The sequence below is a fragment of the Rattus norvegicus genome, chromosome 8 (assembly GCF_036323735.1).
Source record: "Rattus norvegicus strain BN/NHsdMcwi chromosome 8, GRCr8, whole genome shotgun sequence".
Lineage (NCBI taxonomy): Eukaryota > Metazoa > Chordata > Mammalia > Rodentia > Muridae > Rattus > Rattus norvegicus.
The window spans coordinates 53,041,266-53,062,600 of NC_086026.1; the positions used below are offsets into that span (position 1 = coordinate 53,041,266).

General features: G+C 52.5%; 1 protein-coding gene and 1 long non-coding RNA gene across 3 annotated transcripts in view; one reads left to right on the forward strand and one right to left on the reverse strand.

The window, feature by feature from the left end:
- The window catches only part of Nectin1 (nectin cell adhesion molecule 1), a 63,084-nt gene extending 42,604 nt beyond the window's left edge, over positions 1 to 20,480 (forward strand). The window contains exons 2-6 of the mRNA NM_001100476.1: positions 3,865 to 4,215; positions 4,713 to 5,015; positions 5,293 to 5,410; positions 6,951 to 7,102; positions 16,516 to 20,480. Of these exons, the coding sequence (NP_001093946.1) occupies positions 3,865 to 4,215; positions 4,713 to 5,015; positions 5,293 to 5,410; positions 6,951 to 7,102; positions 16,516 to 17,060 (1,469 nt within the window). The 3' untranslated portion in view covers positions 17,061 to 20,480. The remainder of the gene's footprint in view (positions 1 to 3,864; positions 4,216 to 4,712; positions 5,016 to 5,292; positions 5,411 to 6,950; positions 7,103 to 16,515) is intronic.
- LOC134480041 (uncharacterized) lies at positions 12,055 to 16,627 on the reverse strand. 2 transcript variants are annotated; one of them, XR_010054149.1, is made up of 2 exons: positions 16,201 to 16,627; positions 12,055 to 15,353 (listed from the first exon to the last, which is right to left on the reverse strand). It is a non-coding gene; the product is annotated as an uncharacterized LOC134480041 (long non-coding RNA). The 2 variants fall into 2 exon arrangements; XR_010054148.1 differs by having other exon boundaries at positions 15,868 to 16,520.
- Positions 20,481 to 21,335: the final 855 nt, after the last annotated feature.

Genomic DNA, 21,335 nt, shown 5'->3' on the forward strand with positions numbered 1-21,335 from the left:
AATGCTTTTGTATACAATGAGGGGATGCCAAGAATGTTCCTCTCTGCATCATCATGAAGCTGCTTCTGGAGAAGCCAGTGGAGAGACAAACAGCCTCTACCCAGTATATACTTAGAGAGGACATAGACATGAATGTGTAACCACACATGAGCACACACACACACACACACACACACACACACACACACACACCTGCTTTGGAACAGGAACCTCCTCAACCTCCACGGGCATCATCAGCAACCTCCCCTCTTGGCACTGCCTTATCCTTGAAGGGTGAAGTCACTGCTTGGGAAGTAGCATAGGAATGTCAGCCTGTGTAACAAGCACCCACCCCCCCACCCCACCCCCGCCAGCCACACACCTGCAGAGGGATGCAAGGAGAAGGGATACTGGGGTCAGTGGGCCATGTGCCCCTTCCAGGCCAACCACACCTAGCACCAAGATAGTTCCTAATGCCCATGCACCTTCCCCCAACTCTCACCTGTGTCCCAAGCCCTCCCAACTGGCTTTTCCAGTTCTCAGCTTTATGTGGCGTAAGTTCCCCAATTATGCTCACATTATCACGGCTGCTGGGCAGCCTCTGGCAGGCCTGGGGATCGGAGGCTGGAGGAGCATTTAGGGAGCACCCATTTATCCTGCCAGGGAAGATGGAAGAATTAGTCGCTTGCCAGCTGACCAGTCAGCAAGAGTGCTAGACCATCTGACCCACTGGCCTCCTCTCAGGACTGCTTCTGGGTGGGACAAGGGCTGGGCTGCTGACAGACAGAGCCAGAAGGAAACAGGAGACCCAGGGCACCGAGCCTGCTCCTTTGAAGAGGCAAGGGAATGGCTGCCTGGGTCCCACGGGTAGGCGGAAATTCAAACCCCAACTTGTGATACTTTCCTCCTCCCACCTCCTCCAGCTCCTTACCCCTCTGCTTGGGGTGCCTGATGCTTCCAAGGGCCAGCTGGAGGGATGGGAACACAGCTTGATGTGCTTGGTAAGGCTGTGCCAATGGTGAAAAGGATGGGGATGTGTATGAAATTCTCAGTGTTGAGGGTATGGTTTGGGAGAGCCAAATCGAGACATTAGAAGGAATTCAGTAATCCAGCGCCACCGCCCCTGCTGCCGCCCCTCTCTTTCTCCTTCTCTTCTCCCTCCCTTATCCCCCTCTCTCCCCACACCTCTTCTCCTTTTCTCTATTCTTCCTTATATCCCCTACATCTCAAGTCTTACTGTGTAGTCCAGGCTGGCCTTGAACTTACTATCCATCTGACTCTGACTCTTGAATGCTAATATTACAAGCATGCTCCACCATGCCTGGCTTAGCGTGTGTCTCTTGAGAGCCTACTGTGTACTAAGCTGAGGTCACTGTGGTCTCTAGAGGAGTGGAATGGGGAGCAGTGTGCTAAAGTGATCTTCCCAGGAGTCCCCACCTCTCCACCACACAGAGGAGGCAAGGATCCCAGGCCTCTTGGAGCTATCCTCCTGCCTCTGGGTCGGTGGAGGGCCTGCTATTAATGATGATCAGTAAACTGGAGATGCAGGATAAGAAGTTCACAAATGTGGTCACTTATCAATAACAGGAACAATACAGTCACATGACAAAGATGCTGCCTTAGGGACTTGTCACAGATGGAAGGAAGTGATAGATGGGCAGACCCTGGTCTGGGGTGGTTGCCCCAGACTAGCGCCAAGCTCAGGCTATGGAAAAGACTCTTAGATGAGGAAGCTGGGTAAACTTTTGTCACCCACCTGCCCGCTTCTTCCAAGGAATCTCCATTCTCTTGGCTGCCACTGCAGTTTGCCCAGCGATAAATATTTGCTCCACTAGAGAAAAGGAAACACGGAAGCCTGCTATGTAAGCCAGATGCTGAGCTGGGCTGGGCTTTGGGAATTCAGGAAGGAAAAGAGTTCCCTGTAGGAGTTCATAGTCCAGGGTAGAAGTCTTGGGTATAAACAGCCATAGTCTGAAACAGAGGGCTGCTCTGGGAGGAACCTGGAGGACCAGACTGGGCAGCTTCCTAACGGAAGGGCTTAAGTAAGCCTTACGGGAGCTGAAGGGGAAGGGCCCTCCTTGCTGGGCATCACCAGTCCCTTCTCCAGATTCCTGCCCCCTTCCCCCATGTCCTCCCTTACTATATGCCATCTGGTTCCCCAGCAATGGGTAAGGAAAAGGACACTGGATTATCTGGCTCAGATGAGGACTCTAAGACCCAGGAAAACTAGTTAGGGCTTTTCTTGGAAAGTAGAGCTTTCGACCCTCATACAAAAATGGCGGCATGCTAGGTAGGATGACTGCGCCACCCGCAATCCCAGCATTCTGGAGGCTGAGGCAGGAAGAGGCTTAGTTCAAGATCAGACTTGACTGTGTAGATTACAAGGCATCGTGGGAGGGCATGAGGAGGTAGAGCTGGAGGGTAGCTCAGTGGTAGAAAACTTGACAGGCGTGAGCAAGGTCCTGGACTCCGTCCACAGAACCAGACAAAAGGGAGAAAGTGGGGTGTGTGTGTATGTTCCCTAACAGGGACACTGACCTGTACCACTCACTGAAAAGCAGCATTTGGAACAGTCTCTACACTATGGTTCTGATTAGTTTGGAGGGTTCTCTTTTCTTTCTTTCTCTCTTTCTGTCTCTCTTTCTTTCTTTGTTTTTTGTTGGTTTGGTTTGGTTTTTGTTTCTTTGGGGATTCTGGGTTTTGTTTTTTTGTTTTGTTTGTTTTTTAATTAATGTAGAGAGGTAGGGAGATGGCTCATTGGGCAAAGTGCTTGCCACAAAAGCATGAGAATCACATTTAGGGTCCCCAGCACCCACACAAATGCCAGATGTTCATAGTGGCCTGCCCAGAAGACAAAGCTGGGATCCCTGGAGCGGGCTGGCTAGACAGACTAAGCCTATCTAGGTCCAACAGAGAGACCTTGCCTAAAAATAGAAGACTGAGAAACTCATGCCTTTACCACCAGCACTGAGGAGGCAGAGCTAAGCAGACGTCTGCAGATGTGAAGACAGTCTGCTTCATACAGCAAATTCTAAGCCATCCAGGACTACATAGGAAGACCCCGTGATAAATACATAGGTAAATAAACGAATAAGAAAAAGAAAGAAAATATGTTGGAACCCAATTGAGGAAGAGCTTTAACAACAACCTCAGAGCCCCATGTGGATGCGTAGCACATTCTCATGCAAATGTATAGGGAGAGATCGTAACCAGGCATGGTTGTGGTATGCATGAAGGAGGCCAGCACTCAGGAAGCTGAGAAGGATGAGGAAAATGAGCTCAAGGCCATTCTGAGCTACAAGTGAATGATGTCATTGTCTTCTCAGTACTTTTTCAGAATTATCCGGAGTGGGATTTTTATTATTAAATTCATTTATTTATTTAGTGTGTGTGTGTGTGTGTGTGTGTGTGTGTATGTGTGTGTGCGAGCGCGCGCGCGCGTGCACAAGCCATTGTGGGTGTGCGGAGGACAGAGAACAATTACAGGGTTTTGAGTATCAAATTTAGGTCACCATGCTTGGGAGCCAATGCTTTACCCACTGAGCCATCTTAACAGTCTATAAGTGGTCTTTATATCAAGTAATTTATCTATTTGGGAAGGGGGAGTGGAGTGGATGAAATGAGTTTCACTTGTGTCGCAGGCCGTTGTTCTAGAACTTCCCGTGTAACCCAGGCTCGCCCTAAAGCCCCATAGCAAACTTCCTGTTTGGCCTCCCAAGTGCGTGCGGGGGTTTGAGCCACAAGCCACCAGACCCAGTGATTATTTCCATAAGAAGAATTATACATGTAATGACTGCTGTAAACGCCAAAAAGCAGGGGGCAGAGAGCGAGGAGTGGGGGAGTCGTGCCCGGTGCTGACCACTTTCCCATCATCCCGTCTTCCAGGCACTCACACGCAGGTGGTGCAGGTGAACGACTCCATGTATGGCTTCATCGGCACAGATGTGATTCTGCACTGCAGCTTTGCCAACCCACTGCCCACTGTGAAGATCACCCAGGTCACATGGCAGAAGGCCTCCAATGGCTCCAAGCAGAACATGGCCATCTACAACCCAACGATGGGTGTTTCCGTGCTGCCTCCCTACGAGAAACGAGTGGAGTTCCTGCGGCCCTCCTTCATTGACGGCACCATCCGCCTCTCCCACCTGGAGCTGGAGGACGAGGGCATGTACATCTGTGAATTTGCCACCTTCCCCACGGGCAACCGGGAAAGCCAGCTCAATCTCACTGTGATGGGTAAGCTGCCCTGGGCCTCTTTTTTCTTTTTCTCGATGGCTTGGCCATCTTTAACACGTGCTTCCGTGGCCACAGACACCCCTGTTGGCTTGGCACACACATATAAGTCCAGGCATAGTGCCTCCCACTTGACTAGCCAGACTATCCACAATTCCTCAAGGATTGGGGTGAGGGCTTTGGACAGGGACAGACACTGTGTTTAGGTTGGGACTCCCACCAAGAGAATTACTTGTGTTGGAGCCTAGGAAGCAGCCAGGCGCTTTAGACACCATGGTAAGGTGAACATTCCTTCCTAGCTGAACATGCCAAGGCTCTTAGAAGCCTAAAACCAGGGCTGTTTGTGCAGCAAGGAGGGCTTGCTGGCATGAGGGACTTCCCAGGAGAAATTCTGGGAAGGGTTTTTTGCAAAGCACATCTGAGAGTCAAGAGATAACCGGGGTGGGTCCCTAGCAGATACCCAGGCAATTTCAACTAATGCCATGGTGTTGCCCCCACAGCCAAACCCACCAACTGGATCGAGGGCACTCAGGCTGTGCTTCGAGCCAGGAAGGGACAGGATGACAAGGTCCTGGTGGCCACCTGCACCTCAGCCAACGGGAAGCCTCCCAGCGTGGTGTCCTGGGAAACGAGGCTGAAGGGCGAGGCAGAGTACCAGGAAATTCGGAACCCCAACGGCACAGTGACAGTCATCAGCCGTTACCGCTTGGTGCCCAGCAGGGAAGCCCACCGGCAGTCCCTGGCCTGCATCGTCAACTATCACCTGGACCGCTTCAGGGAGAGCCTGACACTCAACGTGCAGTGTGAGCCACGGCCAGGGGCCCTTCCTCTTCTGTCCCCTAATCTCTTCCCACTACCTTCTCTTCCAAGATGCTGCAGTCTCCCTGTCCCCTTTGTCACTTCTCCCCGTCCTAACCTTTCCCCTTGCAACTTCCGCTGAGGTCCTGTGATACCCACTAGTTCTCCAAGCTACTCCCATATTCTCACCATCCTCCTTCCTTATCTGTCATTCTATCCCTTCCCTGTCTGTCCCACTGACCTCGCCCTCTTCCAACATCCACCCCCCACCTTGCCTCACAGATGAACCTGAGGTGACCATTGAAGGCTTCGATGGCAACTGGTACCTACAGCGGACAGATGTAAAGCTTACGTGCAAAGCAGACGCTAATCCGCCGGCCACTGAGTACCACTGGACCACGTGAGTGCTGCAGGCTGGCTTGTCCCCTGAAAACATCCCACAGAGGCCCAACCACCCACCTCTGGGGAGTAAGGAGGATTAGAATCTAAGCTCAGATTTTTCCACAGGGGTTGGTTTAAGAGACCCCTCCCCACAACATGCACACACATACTTTGTACTCACACCTCAGCACTGGAGTGCTTGGGTTTGGAACTAATAATCCTGCCAGCAGGGGCTTCTCTCATAACCGACTTCCCTTCTCTCCCTAATAAAGAGTTTTGTCATTTTCGTTTGGTGATTCAGCCTGAGTCATCCCACCCCGGTTCCCACTATTTATTTTTATCAAGGTGTCCCCTGGGAAGCGGGTGTTCTGGAACACCCCAGTCTCTCTTTGTCCCTAGTCCTTCAGCAAACCCAGGTTCTCTGGGTGGAGGTGGCAGCGGACCCCCATGTCCCACTGTCCCGTGCCTGGCTTTTACAGTCTGGTTCTTGACCCTCAGAGAGAAACAAACCCAGCCGCTCTGGCCGACTTGAACATCTCAAGCGAGCGTTCCTTCCGCAGAGAGCTAGGGACGCAGACAGGGTGTGGTGGAAGCTAAGAAAGTTGACATGTGTGACCAGAGGGCAGCAGCTTAGAGTGAGTCTAGAGGTTTTTTTTTTTTCTAGGCAGGAGAGAGAGCCCTGACAGGCCCTCCCTGTTAGCTTCCATTTCTTGGCACAAAACTGCTTCTGAAGATGAGGTGGGTGGGACCTGCTGGCCAGTCAGCCCTGTAGCAGGGTGGCTGCTGGCTTACCTGGAGAACAGCGAACAAGAATGAAGGTCTTCTGTACTCGGCAAACCCCAGAGTGGTGCCCACATGGAAACGTCTTAAGACATACCCAGCAATGGCTAGGTTGAGAAGGAGCTCAACCAGGCCTGTTTGTCCATCTGACTAGCTTCTTCAAAGGCACTTGGCCCCAATGGCCCCACTAGAGGAGGGCTATCTAGGGTCAGGACCCCAGTATCTCTGTTGTCAGCCCACTACCCAGGAGGCAAAGGGCCAGCAAGAGGACCCAGGCAGGAGCAGTAGAACTCTCCTGTAGCCTGTAGGCCCAGCTGGCTCTCGCTCTGCTGCTTCCTAGCTGTGTGTCCTTGGCCTTGGATCTCCGGTTTCGTCTGTGATGTGGGAGTGGGACCCACCTGCCTTGAATACATTTCAGCCGTTTGATGATCAACCGTGAACCGCCAGGCATGGTAGCCCAAGTCCTGTAATCACAGCACCACAGGAACCCAGTCAGGGTTACTGCAAGTTCAGAACCACCCTGGGCTACATAACAAAGCCCTGTCTCAAAACAAAAAGAAACAAAAACAAAACAAAAAAAGACATAAATTACTGAATACTACAAGACTGTGAGGTGTGAGGGGGGACTGTTGTCACTCTCTTCCTCTATCCCAAACAGACCCTAATACATACACACAGCTAAAAGAGCTGGCAGATAGCACTTGAGCCAAGTGGATGCCCTAGGAACTTCTTGGGTCTGAAGAGTCATAATCCTTCACTGTGTCTCCCAATATCTATAGGTTGAATGGCTCTCTCCCCAAGGGTGTAGAGGCCCAGAACAGAACCCTCTTCTTCCGGGGACCTATCAACTACAGCCTAGCAGGAACCTACATCTGTGAGGCCACCAACCCTATTGGCACCCGCTCTGGCCAGGTGGAGGTCAATATCACAGGTAGGAATCTTCAGCCTCCCTGCCGCTCCCATCCTCAGGTTCCTCCATGGCTGCACCCGCTCCGCTCATTGCATCGGGATGGGAAGTGTGTGTCTTTTCCTCTCTTGCTTCTCTGGGGTTCAGGCCACGATTCTTTCTTTGCAGTTTTCTCTTTGCTTTACATGGGGCTAAAGAGTGCAGTCAGAATGACCCTCAGCCAGAGAGGACAGGAAATGCTGTTTTCAGCTGTGGAGTTTAGGGGCTACAGCTGAACACTTGCACCAGGGAATCAGGCTGGCTTGGTGGGGCAGGTCTGCTGACAGAGCCCATGACCTCCAAGTTCTACAGGCTGGAGGTGAGAAAACCTGTAGGGCTGCAGGATGAAGCTAGCCTCAAGCAGAACACAAGACAGCGTCATGTGTGGAGGCTGGGGCATGCCCGCTCCCTGAAGGCATTGGATACATATATCTCCAGACTGAATTGCTCTTTTCCCAGATCTTTCTGTCACTATATGAGGGATGCGTGTGTCAGTCTGTCCAGGGAAATGAGCGCTTTGATGTTCTGCAGGGAGACCTCACCTGGGACATGACCTGAGCAGGCCTCATCTGTATAATGGGGGCAGGGTGACCTGCCTTGAAGGAAGGGTTGCTGTCCAGTGACACAGAATGTAGGTCACATAACCTAGCAGGACTCAGTAAGTGGCCAGGGCTCTGTGATTATTGTCCTGACCTCCAGAATTATCCTTGTCATTAGTGGGAGGGAGCATCAAAAGAAATGCACCAAGGAGTAAATTGCCCCAAACTTCACAACAGAGAGTGTCTGTAATATCGAACCTAAGATCCTTTGTAGGCTGAGAAAGTGTCACAAAGAACCTCTGAAAATAGGAAGGGACATCCCGCTGCCACCAAAGGAGACAGGATGTAACATGTGCAGAGTGACCTTGGGCTTCAGGAAGCTAGGTGATGGTCAGAGTTGTAGCTAGACACAGGTCTGGGGGAGCCTGAAGACTTTGCTGGCTCTGGGTCTCTATCTTAAAAGTGAGATCTCAGCTGTGGGTAGGCTCCAAACACATCTGCACAGAGAGCAGCTGGAGCTCTCCTAGGACTGCACTGACCTGTCCTTGGGGCCGTCTTGTTACCTAGGAACAAGAAGGTGTGGTCACTCACTATTTTCTTAACTCCCCACCCCTGACTCTGAGACTGTTTATAGGAGCAGAGGTGCCAGGGCTGGAGACCGGTGTCAGCCGAGGTGACAGGCCAGGATAGGGTTTGGGAATTCCTATAGAGTGGCAGACATGCAGAAGAGGACTGCCACACACTTCTCCCTTCTGGAACAGTTTGGAGCCTCGGGGGCCTGAGCTCTGACCCCCCTAGACTATAGGGTTGGATGAAGAAAAATACAGCCACCTCCTATGAGGGGTCACCTGGGACATGACCTATATGTGTGTGACCAGTATGTCATTTGAAGGCCAGAAATGTGTTCCTATAAGGACTCTTCTTGGCTGTGTGGCCTTAAATAAGTTCTTTGCCTCTCCGAGCCTGAGCTTCCCAATCTGGGAAGATAGTCAAACTTATATTCCGTTCTCCGCCATTCATATCCCCGTATGGCTATAAGGGAGTGCTGGAGTGGTCCCTCCAACAGGATCACCAACATCACCACAGCATCCCACTCTGCCACCCAGGCACTCTGGGAAAACGGTTGACTGGAAATTTGGAGGAAGTAAGGAGTCCCAAAGCATCTTCAAATCAATGCTACTTATCAGCATGAGTAGACTGACCAGAAACCCTGCCAGGGCAAGTGTGCCCAGCCTCAGAGCCACAGATGGCAGGAAAGGGGCATCCTCCCTTTCTGAACGCCCAGGAACAAAGGCAGTGGACACAAGGAAGGGCTGCTCCCAGGGCTCAGGTCCAGGAGCAGAAAGGAGGAAGAGGAAACTAGCCATGAGGAAGAAGTTGCCATGGGTACCCAGTACCGGTCGTGGGACCCGTAGTCGGGGGCATAAGTGGTAGTGTGTGGTCTTCTGCATACAATTCCTGAAGTGTGATCAAGACCAACTGATCTAAAACCGCCCAGAGCTCCAGTTGGAAAAGGGTCGTCCCAGGGCTCTGTTGTTGGCGAATCTAATGCCAGGAGCCAAGAGCCAAAAAAGCAAGGCAGTCCTTGAGCTGCTAGGCTCAGGAGCTGAGCGTCAGCCCTGCAGGGAGCAGCTTCCAGCCTCTCTGAGGGATTCAGCCCCCATGCCCTAAGCTTCTCCAGTGCTGTTCGTTCTCTAAGTGGCAGACAACCACATCGCCCTTCTCCCCACACCAGCAAGTGCCCTCTGAAATCTCTGGGGACCACCCCAAGGGGCACAGCTGGACCCTGCGCTGCCAGCCCCACTGGTCTAAGGGCAATGCATGAGTGAGAAGGGTAAGTGGAAATTTAATATTTCATCCTGACCATCCTTTCGGGTAATAGCTTTGCCCTGGGCACATCTGGAGAGAGGCACAGTGAGCGGCTATGATGGGGTAGGGAGGGAGAACATGTAAGGTAAGGAGCTGGAACAGCGATGGTGGGTATGGAAGAAGGGCCTTGAGAGACTCTGGAAGACTCTTAGTGAAACAGCATAGCAATCCCAGGGGGCGGGGGGGGGGGGTTGACTGTCAGATGGCTGCATGGTGGCACCAGGACACCAGTTAAGTAAGGGCTGTCACAGTGAATGACCCCTAGTGTGAAATAGGCCCATACTGTGGCCATAGGGAGGAGAAAGCTGAGTGGACAACCCAGGGGGACTTGTGGGTGCAGTTAACAGCATCTGGCCACTCAGAGAAGCCCATTTGCAAGACCCTTGTGCTGAGAAGCAGTTTCAGAGTCCTGGGTCAGTGGTACCACAACATAGTAGTCAGAGAGCCCTTCTTCCACAAGGGCTAACAGTCAGGGTGGGGAGGGTTCCAGGATACAGCCTTGACCAAATAGGAGTAGCTTCTGCCCTTAAGGGTGTTAGGAGGAAAGTAGCAGATTGGCCTCTTGCCACTCCCAAGAGCCAGGAGGGAAGCCACTCAAGTTCACTGTGTCTGTCTCAACTCTTACTTCTGGTGATGTCTGGGCTCATCCCTTGGGCATGCCAGTCAGGCCAGTTCTTTGGACCGAGGTTGGTAGGCCTTCACAGGGAGTGTCTCTTCGCGTGTGCGTGCCCAGACATGACTGTGGGTGTGTTCTTCTGTAAGCATGTGTGAGCCAGTGTGAGCAGGCAAGCCACTGTCTGCCTGCTGAGTGTGCAAATGGAAGCCTGGGGCTATGCTGAGGGCAAATGTGCTGTCTCCGAGCCTGCAAATGGCGGTATGTTTGGGAGTCTGAGGATGCAGCTACATCAGTACCTCTGGGAGTTCCTCCTCCAGCTTGCAGGAGCCCTGTCAGACAATGTAGGAACCACACTGCTGCTTCAGCTATTAGAAGAGGACAGCAGGCGCTTCTCAGGGTATGACCCTAAGCCTTCCCACTCTCAGTGGCTGGCCTCACTGCATGCTGGGAAATGTAGTTCTCACAACCTCCTGGCTTGATCTGATGTAGGTCACTTCCTGCCTGTGAAAACATCCGGCATTGGTTGTGGAAGCAAGCCCGGACATTCCCTTTGACCCTAGATCCTAGTTCCAGACTATAAACCCTAACTCTAGTTCACCTCAGGTCCATCCAAAGCCCCTCACACTGGGCCACCCATCTTTGTCTCAGAACTGGGGGCCCAGACTGAGATGTTCCATTGCCCTGTGGTCCTGTCCATTCCAGCCCCCCATAGAGAAGTCTGCAACCCTTCAGAAGCAGGGCCAAGTGAGCCACTTTGTAAAAGGACGTGAGAGGAACCAGCTGGGTCCCCAACAGCAAGAGCAAATGACCCCAGTGTGGCTTTTCCTTCTCCACCCAACTGTGGCACTTGTGACTCTGCTTCTGGTAAAAAAAAAAAAAAAAAAAAAAAAAAAAAAAAAGAAGCTGCTGGCTGACCATGACAATTGGAGGAGAGCAGGGGAGGGGCATGAGCATGAATTAAGTTCCCACAACTATCCCTTCCTCTGTCTCCCTCATCTGGCATTTTTATTTTGACATCTTAGCCCTCCCTCTGCTCCACACAGACCCGACTTTAAAGTAGTTGAAATATCCTGGGCTCCCCCTTGGTCCCAAAAGATCGCCCCAGGAGCAGTAAACCTCATTAGAGCTTAGGAAAAACGTTAAGTAGAGGACATGGGCAGGGAAGGTCAGAGGTAGAGAACCAAGCATAATCTGCCCCTAAGCCGCTGCCCCTACTACCACAATTCCTATAAATGAGGTCCCCAGTGTGTCCCGGGTTCACTTCATTTGTGGCCCGAATGCTGGCTCTGCTAAGGCAGAGCCATGGTATGAGAGAATGTGTCCTTTTATTCATCAAGGATTAAGAAATCCTCGCCATGTAATCTAGGCATTTGGGATAAATCAGTGAGCAAAGCAGACCGAACTCCATCCTTAGGAAGCTTATGGGGTCCTGAAAGGGACACAGGAAAGGGAACAGTGGGATGGAGGCCACTGTGCTGCCGATGAGGGACTTGTACATTGCAATTTTAAATATGGTAGATGAGGAAAGCGTCCATGAGGAAGTGCTTTTCAACCCAAGTCCTGAGGTGCATGATGACGTGAGGCTCCAGTCATGACAACGAGCCCTCAGCCTTCAGAAAAGCAGGACAAGATGGCGTCAGAGTTTGGGGCAGAGGTCAGGTCGTGGAGACCATTCTAGGCTCTGTGGCTTTGGCTTTCCAGACAGAGTAAAACAGAGTCAATTAGGGGCTCTGGGCAGGGTAGCGATGGGATGTGACTTATACTTGAATTGGATTTTTGCTGGCTGCTTTATCAAATGTAGCCTATCAAAGCAAACTGGAGAATGCGGTTAGGTGTCGATAACCATAAATAATCCAGGTGAGAGATGGCGGTGTCTTGGGTGAGGGTCTAGTGAGAAGCGCCTAGATTCCAGATTTATTTCGAAATATAATTTACAGAGTAGTTTGGGACACCGACCATTCTCATCAGACAGATGATACAGCAAACCCTGTCATCCTCTGATTAGTGGGGTCAGAAAATCCAATCTAGCTGAGTTTAAATGTAAGACCACGGTATTTTTCATGGGCTCTTTGCTCGGAAAGCAGGAAGGTGACGACGGTGGAACTTATGTTCTGCACAGCCACCATGCTGCAGTGAGTCAGCGCCAGAGGACGAGCGGCCGCTTCGCCCAGCTCTTTCCTTATTCTGACTGAAAGGAGAACCAACTGTGTGGTTAATCTTAACAGGCGCTTATTAGCAAAGAACTTGTAATTAATAGACTTGGGTCTGACCTTGTTTAAAATACAGCCTAGGATGCAAGCCATCGGTCCATGTGAAGTCTACAGGGAAAAGTTAAACGTGAGCTACAGAAACGAAGCACGAGGGAGGCATTGCAGCAGGGCATGGGGTGTAAGCAAAGGCTTGTTTGTAGTTAGGGACTCACTTGAGGCTGGTTCTCTATTCCCAGCTACTTGGGAAGCTGGTTCGCAGGTTCAAGGACAACCTGAGAAACTTACCAAGACCATATCTCAAAATATGAAGTAAAAAATGGTTAAGAGTACAGCCTGGTGGAAGAGTACTAGCGTGTCCCAGGCTCTTTGTTAAAACCTTAGTTCCACATACACACCCGCAAACCAGAGCCCACTAGATAGCAAGCATAATGTATTAATCAACTTTCTGGTACCTGTCATAAAATACCTGAGATAATCAATTTAAAAAGAGGAAAGGTTTGCATGCCTTTAATCCCGGCACTCGGGAGCCAGAGGCAGGTAGGCAGATCTCTATGGGTTCAAGGCCAGTGAGTTCCAGGACAGCTAGGGATACATAGTGAAATACTTGTCAGGGGGTGCGGAGAGGCAGGTGGGGGAGGGGAGTTCATTCTAGCTCACAGTTCCAAAAGTTGCAGTCCATGACTGATTGGCCTGTTGCTTTAGGGCCTAGGATGAGACAGTATATCACAGAAAGAATGTGACTGTAGAATGAGTCATTCACCCTGTGGAAGCCAGCAAGCAGACAAGAGACAGGGTCACCATAGCCCTTTCATGGATACACCCCCAGTGACTGAACTTCCTCCCGCTAGACTCCAGCTCTAAAGGTTCCACACCTCCCAGTAGGGCCATAGGCTAGCAACCAACCCTTCAGCACTGGGGCCTTTGGTGGGGACAGCTATCCACATCACAGCAGTCAGCGACGAAGGTGCATGGTAGAGTGTGGCAGGCCAGGTTCTAAGTCCCAGCAGGCAATGGGGACTTACTGCTGGTCTTTGAGATAGAGTGGTCATGTGAGGATTAATCTGCCGACTGAGTAGGGCATCCAAGAGGGTAGAGACACAGTAAAGGTGAGAGGCCCAAGAATGTTGTACCACAGCAAAACCAAGAGAGGAACGATGAGATATTAGAAGAGTCAGAATGGACAAATGGTGGTGGCAGTGGAAGGCCAGGAGAAGCCTGGTGAATGAAGAGAATGAGAAGGGACAGACAGCCATGTTGGAACAGGTGGGAATTTGAGTTGGTGATCCCAGAGGTTTCTTGACTCTATAACCCAACTGTTAGTTCCTCGGGATGGCCCTGTGGGTAGGAAGATGGGGTCAGTCTTCTGGAAACTGGGAAAGTTTCCATCCTGTGTATGTCTGTCATATTCTAGGGTATGGGGGAAGGTGAAGGGCTCTAGTCTGTCATCTAAGCCAATGTTTCCCAAAGTGTCCAGCTGTTTTCGCTGAGCTCTGAGTAATGCCCCAAGGTTCCAGGAGGTGCAGTTTGGAACACTTTCCCAGAGACCTTCAGAGATACAGTTCTGCAGCTGAGTGGGAGCTTTGTACTTGAAGTGACTTGAGAAGCTAGAGGGTCACAGTGAAGTCACGGAATGGAGATGAGCTTTGTCCTTAGCAGAGACAGGGAGGCCCGTAGGTCCAAAGATAAAGCCTCCACAGGGACAACTGGTGCAACAGCGCAGGTGGTTACAGAGCATTGAAAGGAAAAGCCAAGGACCCGGGGCTCCTCATCCCAGAAGGCGAGGGGAGCAGTTCAGAAAGGCAGGCTAGTCCTCCCAACGAGACGCCTCCATTACTACCTTGGCCTCTCTGAGCCCACACCATCATCCTTCAAGGCTGGGCAAAGTCTAGCCTCCAAGAAACCTTTGTGAAGTTCATGCCTCAGTGTTCTCATTCTCCTATACCCCTGAGCACTTCACTGTCCTCTCTCTCCACGTCTGCTTGCTGCAGTGACCCCAGGTATGTCATCTGGCTCCGTAGCAATGCTATGACTAGAGAGAAAAATAGTTGGGGTATACATGCTAACTGAATAAGGAAGTAGACAGGTGAAGATGGGCCAGGAGTGGTGGCTCGGAACCTCAGCGGTCGGGAGGCTAAGATAGGAAGATCTCAAGTTTGAAGCTAAGCTGGGCTAATGAGACCTTGTTTGAAACCAACCAAGCAAAGAAAGACACAGAGGCAGATGTAGAGGACTGTATCTGATACTGGAGTTGGAGAGGCAGGCTGAGAATACAGATAAGCAAGGTACTTCCTTTCTAAGGACAATGAACAGATGGGACCCAGTAAACCATGCTGAGCTCTCAGAGAGGGTTGCAAAATAGGCATTCAAAACAGTTATCAGTAAACACTTATGGACCTGCACTCTGTGACCTGCACAGAGGACACAGTGGTGGCAAGGAGGGACCCAAATCCTCCTTCGGGCTTGTGCTTCTTTCTGCCAGCTCCAGGCTTTTAAGAACTTCTGGGCAGCCACAGCTCAACCATGTGACCTCAGGCAAGTGTCCCCCACCCCATCCCCTTTTGGGGCCCCTGTGTTTTCAGTAGGCCCTTCCAGCAACGAGAAAGCCTCTTCCCCCATCCAGAACCTCCGCCCTGCTCCTGCCTGCTTGCCAATAGCACCCCACACACTCACATGGGGCCCATGGGAGGCATGTGATTCCGATGGAGTGATAATGAATCAGGGAATGAGCTGGCTGCAGCAGGCTCCCAGGAGCAGACACATGGACCCAGACAGACCCGGTACCTTGGTCTTGGCCGTCCTGGGCCAGACTGGGAAGAGGACTGGACAGCAGCCTTCCTGACTTGCCCCTATGTCTACACCCCAGCTCTTTACCGAATCCAGTCATGGTCTGCGGTGCCACCCTGTGGTGGTGCTGGAAACCGTCTCCCTGTGTCCTGCCCTGGGACCTCTTGGCCTCTCTCTGGCCTGGTCTGGCCTCACATTCACTCATCCACCTTCCAGGCCTAGAAGGGGAAGGAAAGAAAGAGACAACAGGGTTAAAAAAAGGTCACCCACTCCTTCCTTCCATCTTCTGGTCTTTTTGTCTTTTTCTGCTTTTATTGCCTTTTAATTTCCACTCTGCCTTTTCCATTTCTGACTTTTTTTTCCCCTTTTTTTCTTTTCGTCTTTTTTTTTTCTTTTGAGACAGTCTTGATCTATAGCCCAAACCACTCTTGAATTTATAGCAACACCCCCACCCCCTGCCTTAGTCTCTCAAATCCTGAAGTTACAAGTAGGAGCCATTAGGCCTGGCTCAGACTGTCCCTGTTCTGGGCATGTCCTTCCTCACACATTTGTTGTGCCCGGTAAAGCCTGCGGGCCATCAGGTGTGCTCTCGCATACGTATGCTCCTGATCTGTGATACACATGTAGTCCCCTGTTATCCCCTTTCTGCCCGTCCCTGCTCCGTGCCTACAACCTGTCACTTTGGGTGTTTCAACCCTGTAGCCCAAGCTGGCAATCCAAACGTGTCTCCACCTTGTCCTGCAGAGCCAGATCACAGCCAAAAAGTCACAGCATTCATTTGCAGCACATTGGCACTCACAGGGCCTCAACTGAGCCAAAACTTGGGAACCCGTTTTCCATTTGTCTTGAAGGCAAAATAAATTAGTCTGGAATACCTACTAGGCTCCTGGTGTTGGGACAGTCAGTTACTTCTACATGTGTTTATATGAAAAAAAAAAAAAAACATGATTTCTAATTGGTTGAGTGGCCTTGGGTAAGTTAACCTCCCTAGTCTAGTCTTCCCCTGCACTGAATAGAAATGAACAGCAAAACAACCTTGGAGGATGGTGACAGTGAGGGACTCACAGTTGGGTACATGCAGATGTGCCTCTGTGCCATGATGGGATAGAACAGGACTGATGCCACCTCCAGGGAGGTCAGGATGGAAGCTGGGTACTCTGGGTACATTAGCTGCCTCTCATCCTCTTGCCTGCCTTGCTTCCAATGCTGCAGCTGACCTCAGGAAGATGGGGTGCTAAGGGGTCTTTGGAATCAGAACTGCTCAAACTTGGGGTGTGGAATCCTGTCCTGGGCTTTTCCCTCCCCTGCCTCCCTACATTCCTGCTGACTTCTGAAGAACAGACACTGACACTATCCCCTCCATCTCTTTTCCTCACCCAGAATTCCCCTACACCCCGACTCCTGAACATGGGCGGCGCGCGGGGCAGATGCCCACAGCCATCATTGGGGGCGTGGCAGGGAGTGTCCTGCTGGTGCTGATTGTGGTTGGAGGGATCATAGTGGCCCTGCGCCGGCGCCGGCACACCTTCAAGGGTGACTACAGCACCAAGAAACACGTATACGGCAACGGCTACAGCAAGGCAGGAATCCCCCAGCATCACCCGCCCATGGCACAGAACCTGCAGTACCCGGATGACTCGGATGATGAAAAGAAGGCCGGCCCATTGGGCGGGAGCAGCTATGAGGAGGAAGAAGAGGAGGAGGGCGGTGGAGGAGGCGAACGCAAAGTGGGCGGCCCCCACCCCAAATATGACGAGGACGCCAAACGGCCCTACTTCACTGTGGATGAGGCTGAGGCCCGTCAGGACGGCTATGGGGACCGGACTCTGGGCTACCAATACGACCCTGAACAGCTGGACTTGGCTGAGAACATGGTTTCTCAGAACGACGGGTCTTTCATTTCCAAGAAAGAGTGGTATGTGTAGCCCCGCCTTCTGGAGCCTCTGTCTGTGCCCACTTCTTCCTGGCCCCTACCCGCACGCCCCCTGACCACCCCCACAGCCCACTGCCCCAGGAGCTCCACAGAGACTTGACCAGCTGCCCTAAACCAGCCCCAAACTCCTGGGGAGCCAGGGGAGCTCAGGGCAGACCCCACTTGGCTTCCTTTTTTTTTTTATTTCCTCCCTCACCCACCCTTTCCCCATGGTGTTGTGTTCGACCGTGGCTTTGGTGTTGCTGTATCTTTCCTTTAAGGACCCCTTCCACTGCCCTATGTGTAGGGAGCCCTGTTCTTGTCTTGTGTGCTTGGGCATCCCTCCAGGGTTTGGGGAGCCAGTCCTCTCCCACCCCCCAACACTGGAATTTGTTTGTGTTCTCTTCGTTGGGAATGGAGGGCAAAGGGAGCTTCAAGATGAAGCGCACCCTCACCCCCATCCCATATGCTGCTCCTCTTCCCAGAGAGAAGTAACCCAATGTCCCCCACTAAGCTGATGCAGCCAGTGCACCTAAGAGGTTTTAGAGGAGTTCTCGGTGGTACCCAGGGGAGTCTTGTATGTGAAATAATGGAGCCAAGGGAGGGTCCTGGGCAGTGTGTTTTCCTGGTGAGGGTGGTTTTATGTTTTCTTTTTTTTTTCCCTTCTGGCCCCCAAAATGGAGTTGGCCTAGGTCTCATATACCCCTCTCCGTTAACCCCAGTCTGTTCTCTACACAGTGGGTGACCCCAGGTGGACTCTACCCACAGTTCCTACATGCCTCTGCCAACACGTGCACACATATCCATGCACACATCCCTGGGCCTATGCCAATCTCTCATGCCCTGCCCAGGCTGAACACTGCCCGAGGCTCACCCCTCTGCCCCAGCTCTTACTCGTTCCCAGCTCAGGAAGGGATCAGCTCACAGAAGCATCCAGAGACAGCTAGGGTGAACACCCCCCCACACACACACACACACACACACACTTCTGCCACTCTAAGAGTTCAGTGTCGCTCCAACCTTTCCTTACAGTATACAGGTTTCTCAGATGTCTCCTTATCTGTCAAGTGCTAGCAACACTTGACTCTTCTGGAAAGTCAGGGCTGGGGTCCCGGGAAGGAACTTGAGGCACAGAAGTATTGATATGGAGAAGGCTGCTTTGCGGGAGCTCTGCAAACAGTCCGAAGGGACTGCTGGTATCTCATAGGGGAAGGCTGGCCTAGATGCCACAGCCCTCAAAGAAAGTGCAGGGGCCCCCAAGAACTTGCTGCTTATCCATAGTCTGATTCCTGCTCGGTCTCTCCTGGTGCCATGCTGACCAGAGGGGAGTGTGGAAGGGCCTTCCTTTGCATGCAGACTCCCTCTCTGAATGGGATTCTGGCTTCATCAGCCGTTTGGGGCTGGGGCCTTCTCTTGAGTGCATGGAGAAAGGTCCCTCCTAGCCCTCTGTCCCCAAGCTCAAAGTGCCTCAGTTTCTCCATCTGTGCCCCCCCCCCAGATTACCCTCATTCTAAATGGGCATGCCTAGGGCCTGCCTGTCAGAATCTCAGCTAACTCAGCCCAAGGTGACACTCACTGAGGGATAGCAAATGTTGGGGAGAGGGAGGTAGGCCATTCTGTGCCCCACGGGCACTGACCCACCCTGCCATAGGCTTCCTGAGGGAGCCCCAGCCCCTCACCCCACTCTTCCCTGGTGCTGCTATTAAATTCCCAGTCCAAGCGCCATCTCTGACGTCCCACAGCCCACCAGTTGGGGCCCTTCTGCCAGGCCCTCACTGCCCTAGTCCCAGCCCAGGCCGCCCAGTAGCCACGTAGCAGAAGTCTGAAGCCATGCCAGCCCTGGGGCGGCTCTCCCCTCTTGGTATTGGGGACACTGGATGGGGCGAAGTTTGGAGACGATTCTGGGGCCTTTCTAGCCACAGGGCGGAGGAAGATGGAGGAGCTGGGCTGCTTCTCCCAGAAGTATTAATGTCCTTCCCATGTCACAGCTCGTCCTGATCCTCATGCTACTCCATCCCTCTCCTTGGTCCCCTTCTTCCCAAGGCAGGTGGCAGAACCTTGACTACCCCCACAGGGGCATTTCTGTCCCTCTGGGGCCATAAGACTAAAAGACTCACCCTCCGCGTCTCTCACCTTTCACGGTCATCCCCTATCCCTTGTCTTGTGATGAACTGAGGAGGCCCTGGGCCCGGACAAAGCACCTGAGCTCCCTTTACAGACCTGCACGCCTTTCCCCCAAGCAAAGCACAATTTATAGGATCCATGCAGCAGGATCTAGGGTCCCCAGCTGTGGCACCAAGCGCTTCCAGGCAGCTGCCACCTGGGCTAAGAGAGGGCATAAAGCAGGGGTCAGTAGCTGGGCCCAAAGAGGGGGCCTTTCTTTGCCCTGTGTTTGTGGGACAGTGGACACAGCTGGCTGACAGTGTAGCAGAGAGGAGGGCATTCTGCTTCACCTTCCTGCCTCCAACACAGCTGAGCTTCTGCCAGACTGCAGAGAGTGAACCTGGTGTGTTACCTGCCCAGACCCCTCCAGTTGTCATCCCTAGCTGCCCTCCCCCTCCTGTCTCTCCACTGCCCCTGGACCCTGCTTCCCGACAGATTTTGGTATTGTTCTGGTGTGCAACAACCCTCAGAGTCTCTTTTACCAGACGGACCTGAAAAACAGCAACACACGATTAGTGAACACATGCCCAGCACGCCGACACACGCCTTCCACAGGCCAAGCACAGGTGTGTGTGTGCACAAATACACACGAGGAACGAACGGGAAACCCATACTAATGCTCGGGCCCCAAGCCCTGGGAAGGCACACCCTCTGCCGGCCACCCCAGTGTGCCCCAGTCACTGGTGCAATAAACTTCCTGCCGTCCTCGAGATGGGAGAATCAGGACTCATGTCAGGTGGGTGAGGCCACCCCTCTGAGCCCAGTAGACACTGCATTCCCTTTCCTGGGAGGAGGGGGGTGCTCCCAGGCCTCTGGGGGGTCCAGGTAGAGACTTCCCCAAGCCTAACTGCCAACTGAAACCCTCTCCTGGTGAGGGCAGGTGGCTCAAGCTGACCTGGGCCAGAGATAACCAGAGGTGAGGAACCCGCCTCACTGATGCTGCTTTCTGACCCTGGCTGTGAGGAATGGGCTGGGAGTGAGGGGGTGGCTTTTTCTTTCTTTCTTTTCTTTTTTTTTTTAATAAATGGAAACAAAATCCAGGAGGAGCTGTCACCCTCACCTGAGTGTGACTAAGCTTCCTTTGCTTCAGTTTCTATGTCACTCTTTTCCTCTTTGGTCCCGGGGACAGCCCAGCAGATTCTCCTGGTCCTGACCTGGAGGGGGAAGGAGTTGCCCTGCCCCCTTTTACTTGTATTAAAAAAAAAAAAAGATGGGTTGAAAATGTACTGAGAAAAAATGTACTTTTTTATAAATAAAGTGTTTAAAACAAGCCCAATTGCCTCTTGTCACTGCAGGGGGGGGGGGGGGAGCAAGAGAAGGACATAGCCAGACAGCGGGGAAGACAAAGGAGGCACCACAGCAGAGTACCCGATTCTGTAATAGGGACTCATTGAGGGGCCACAGTGGCCGCCTTGCAGGCATTGTTGAGTCCTTGCAGGCTGCAATGGAGGCATCCTTCTATGAGAAGGATGAGCTGTGTGGGGCACAGGGAAGGGATGGCTGGCATCTGCTGGCTAGAGCCAAGGCATGGGGGTGCAGGGTAAGATATAGATGACAGAAGTACACAGCTGAGGAAAGCCTGATCTGGCTAGTGTCACAGGCAGCCCCTGCTCCAGAGCTCTTGTGTCAATCACCACCCCTCCCCAGGTCCCTCTCCTATTGCCCATTTCCTAAGAGTCACCACCCCTCCGCCAGGTCCCCTGTGGCTCTGAGGAGCTCCACAGTGGAGTGCCTGCTGTGTTAGATCCCTGGAGACGGACCCTGGAAGAGGGGGGTTCCAGCCTTGCCTCTTCTATTCTGAGGACACAGCCCCATCATCCCAGCAGCTCTCCCTGGTCCTCGCCCTTCTCTCCCAGGGGGCTGGTTGGGGGTAGCTCAACTCTCTGGATTCTCCAGTCCCCCCTCCTCCTCCTCCTCTTCCTCCTCCTCCTCCTCCTCCTCCTCCTCCTCCTCCTCCTCCTCTTCCTCCTCCTTCTCCTTCTCCTCCTCTTCCTCTTCTTCCTCCTCCTCCTCCTCCTCCTCCTCCTCCTCCTCCCCATGCCAGCACCATCTGCTTCCCATCTCCTGGACTGGAATGCAGGACAAATCGACCCAGAGGGTGGGAGGGCAGGGGCTTCAGGGACTG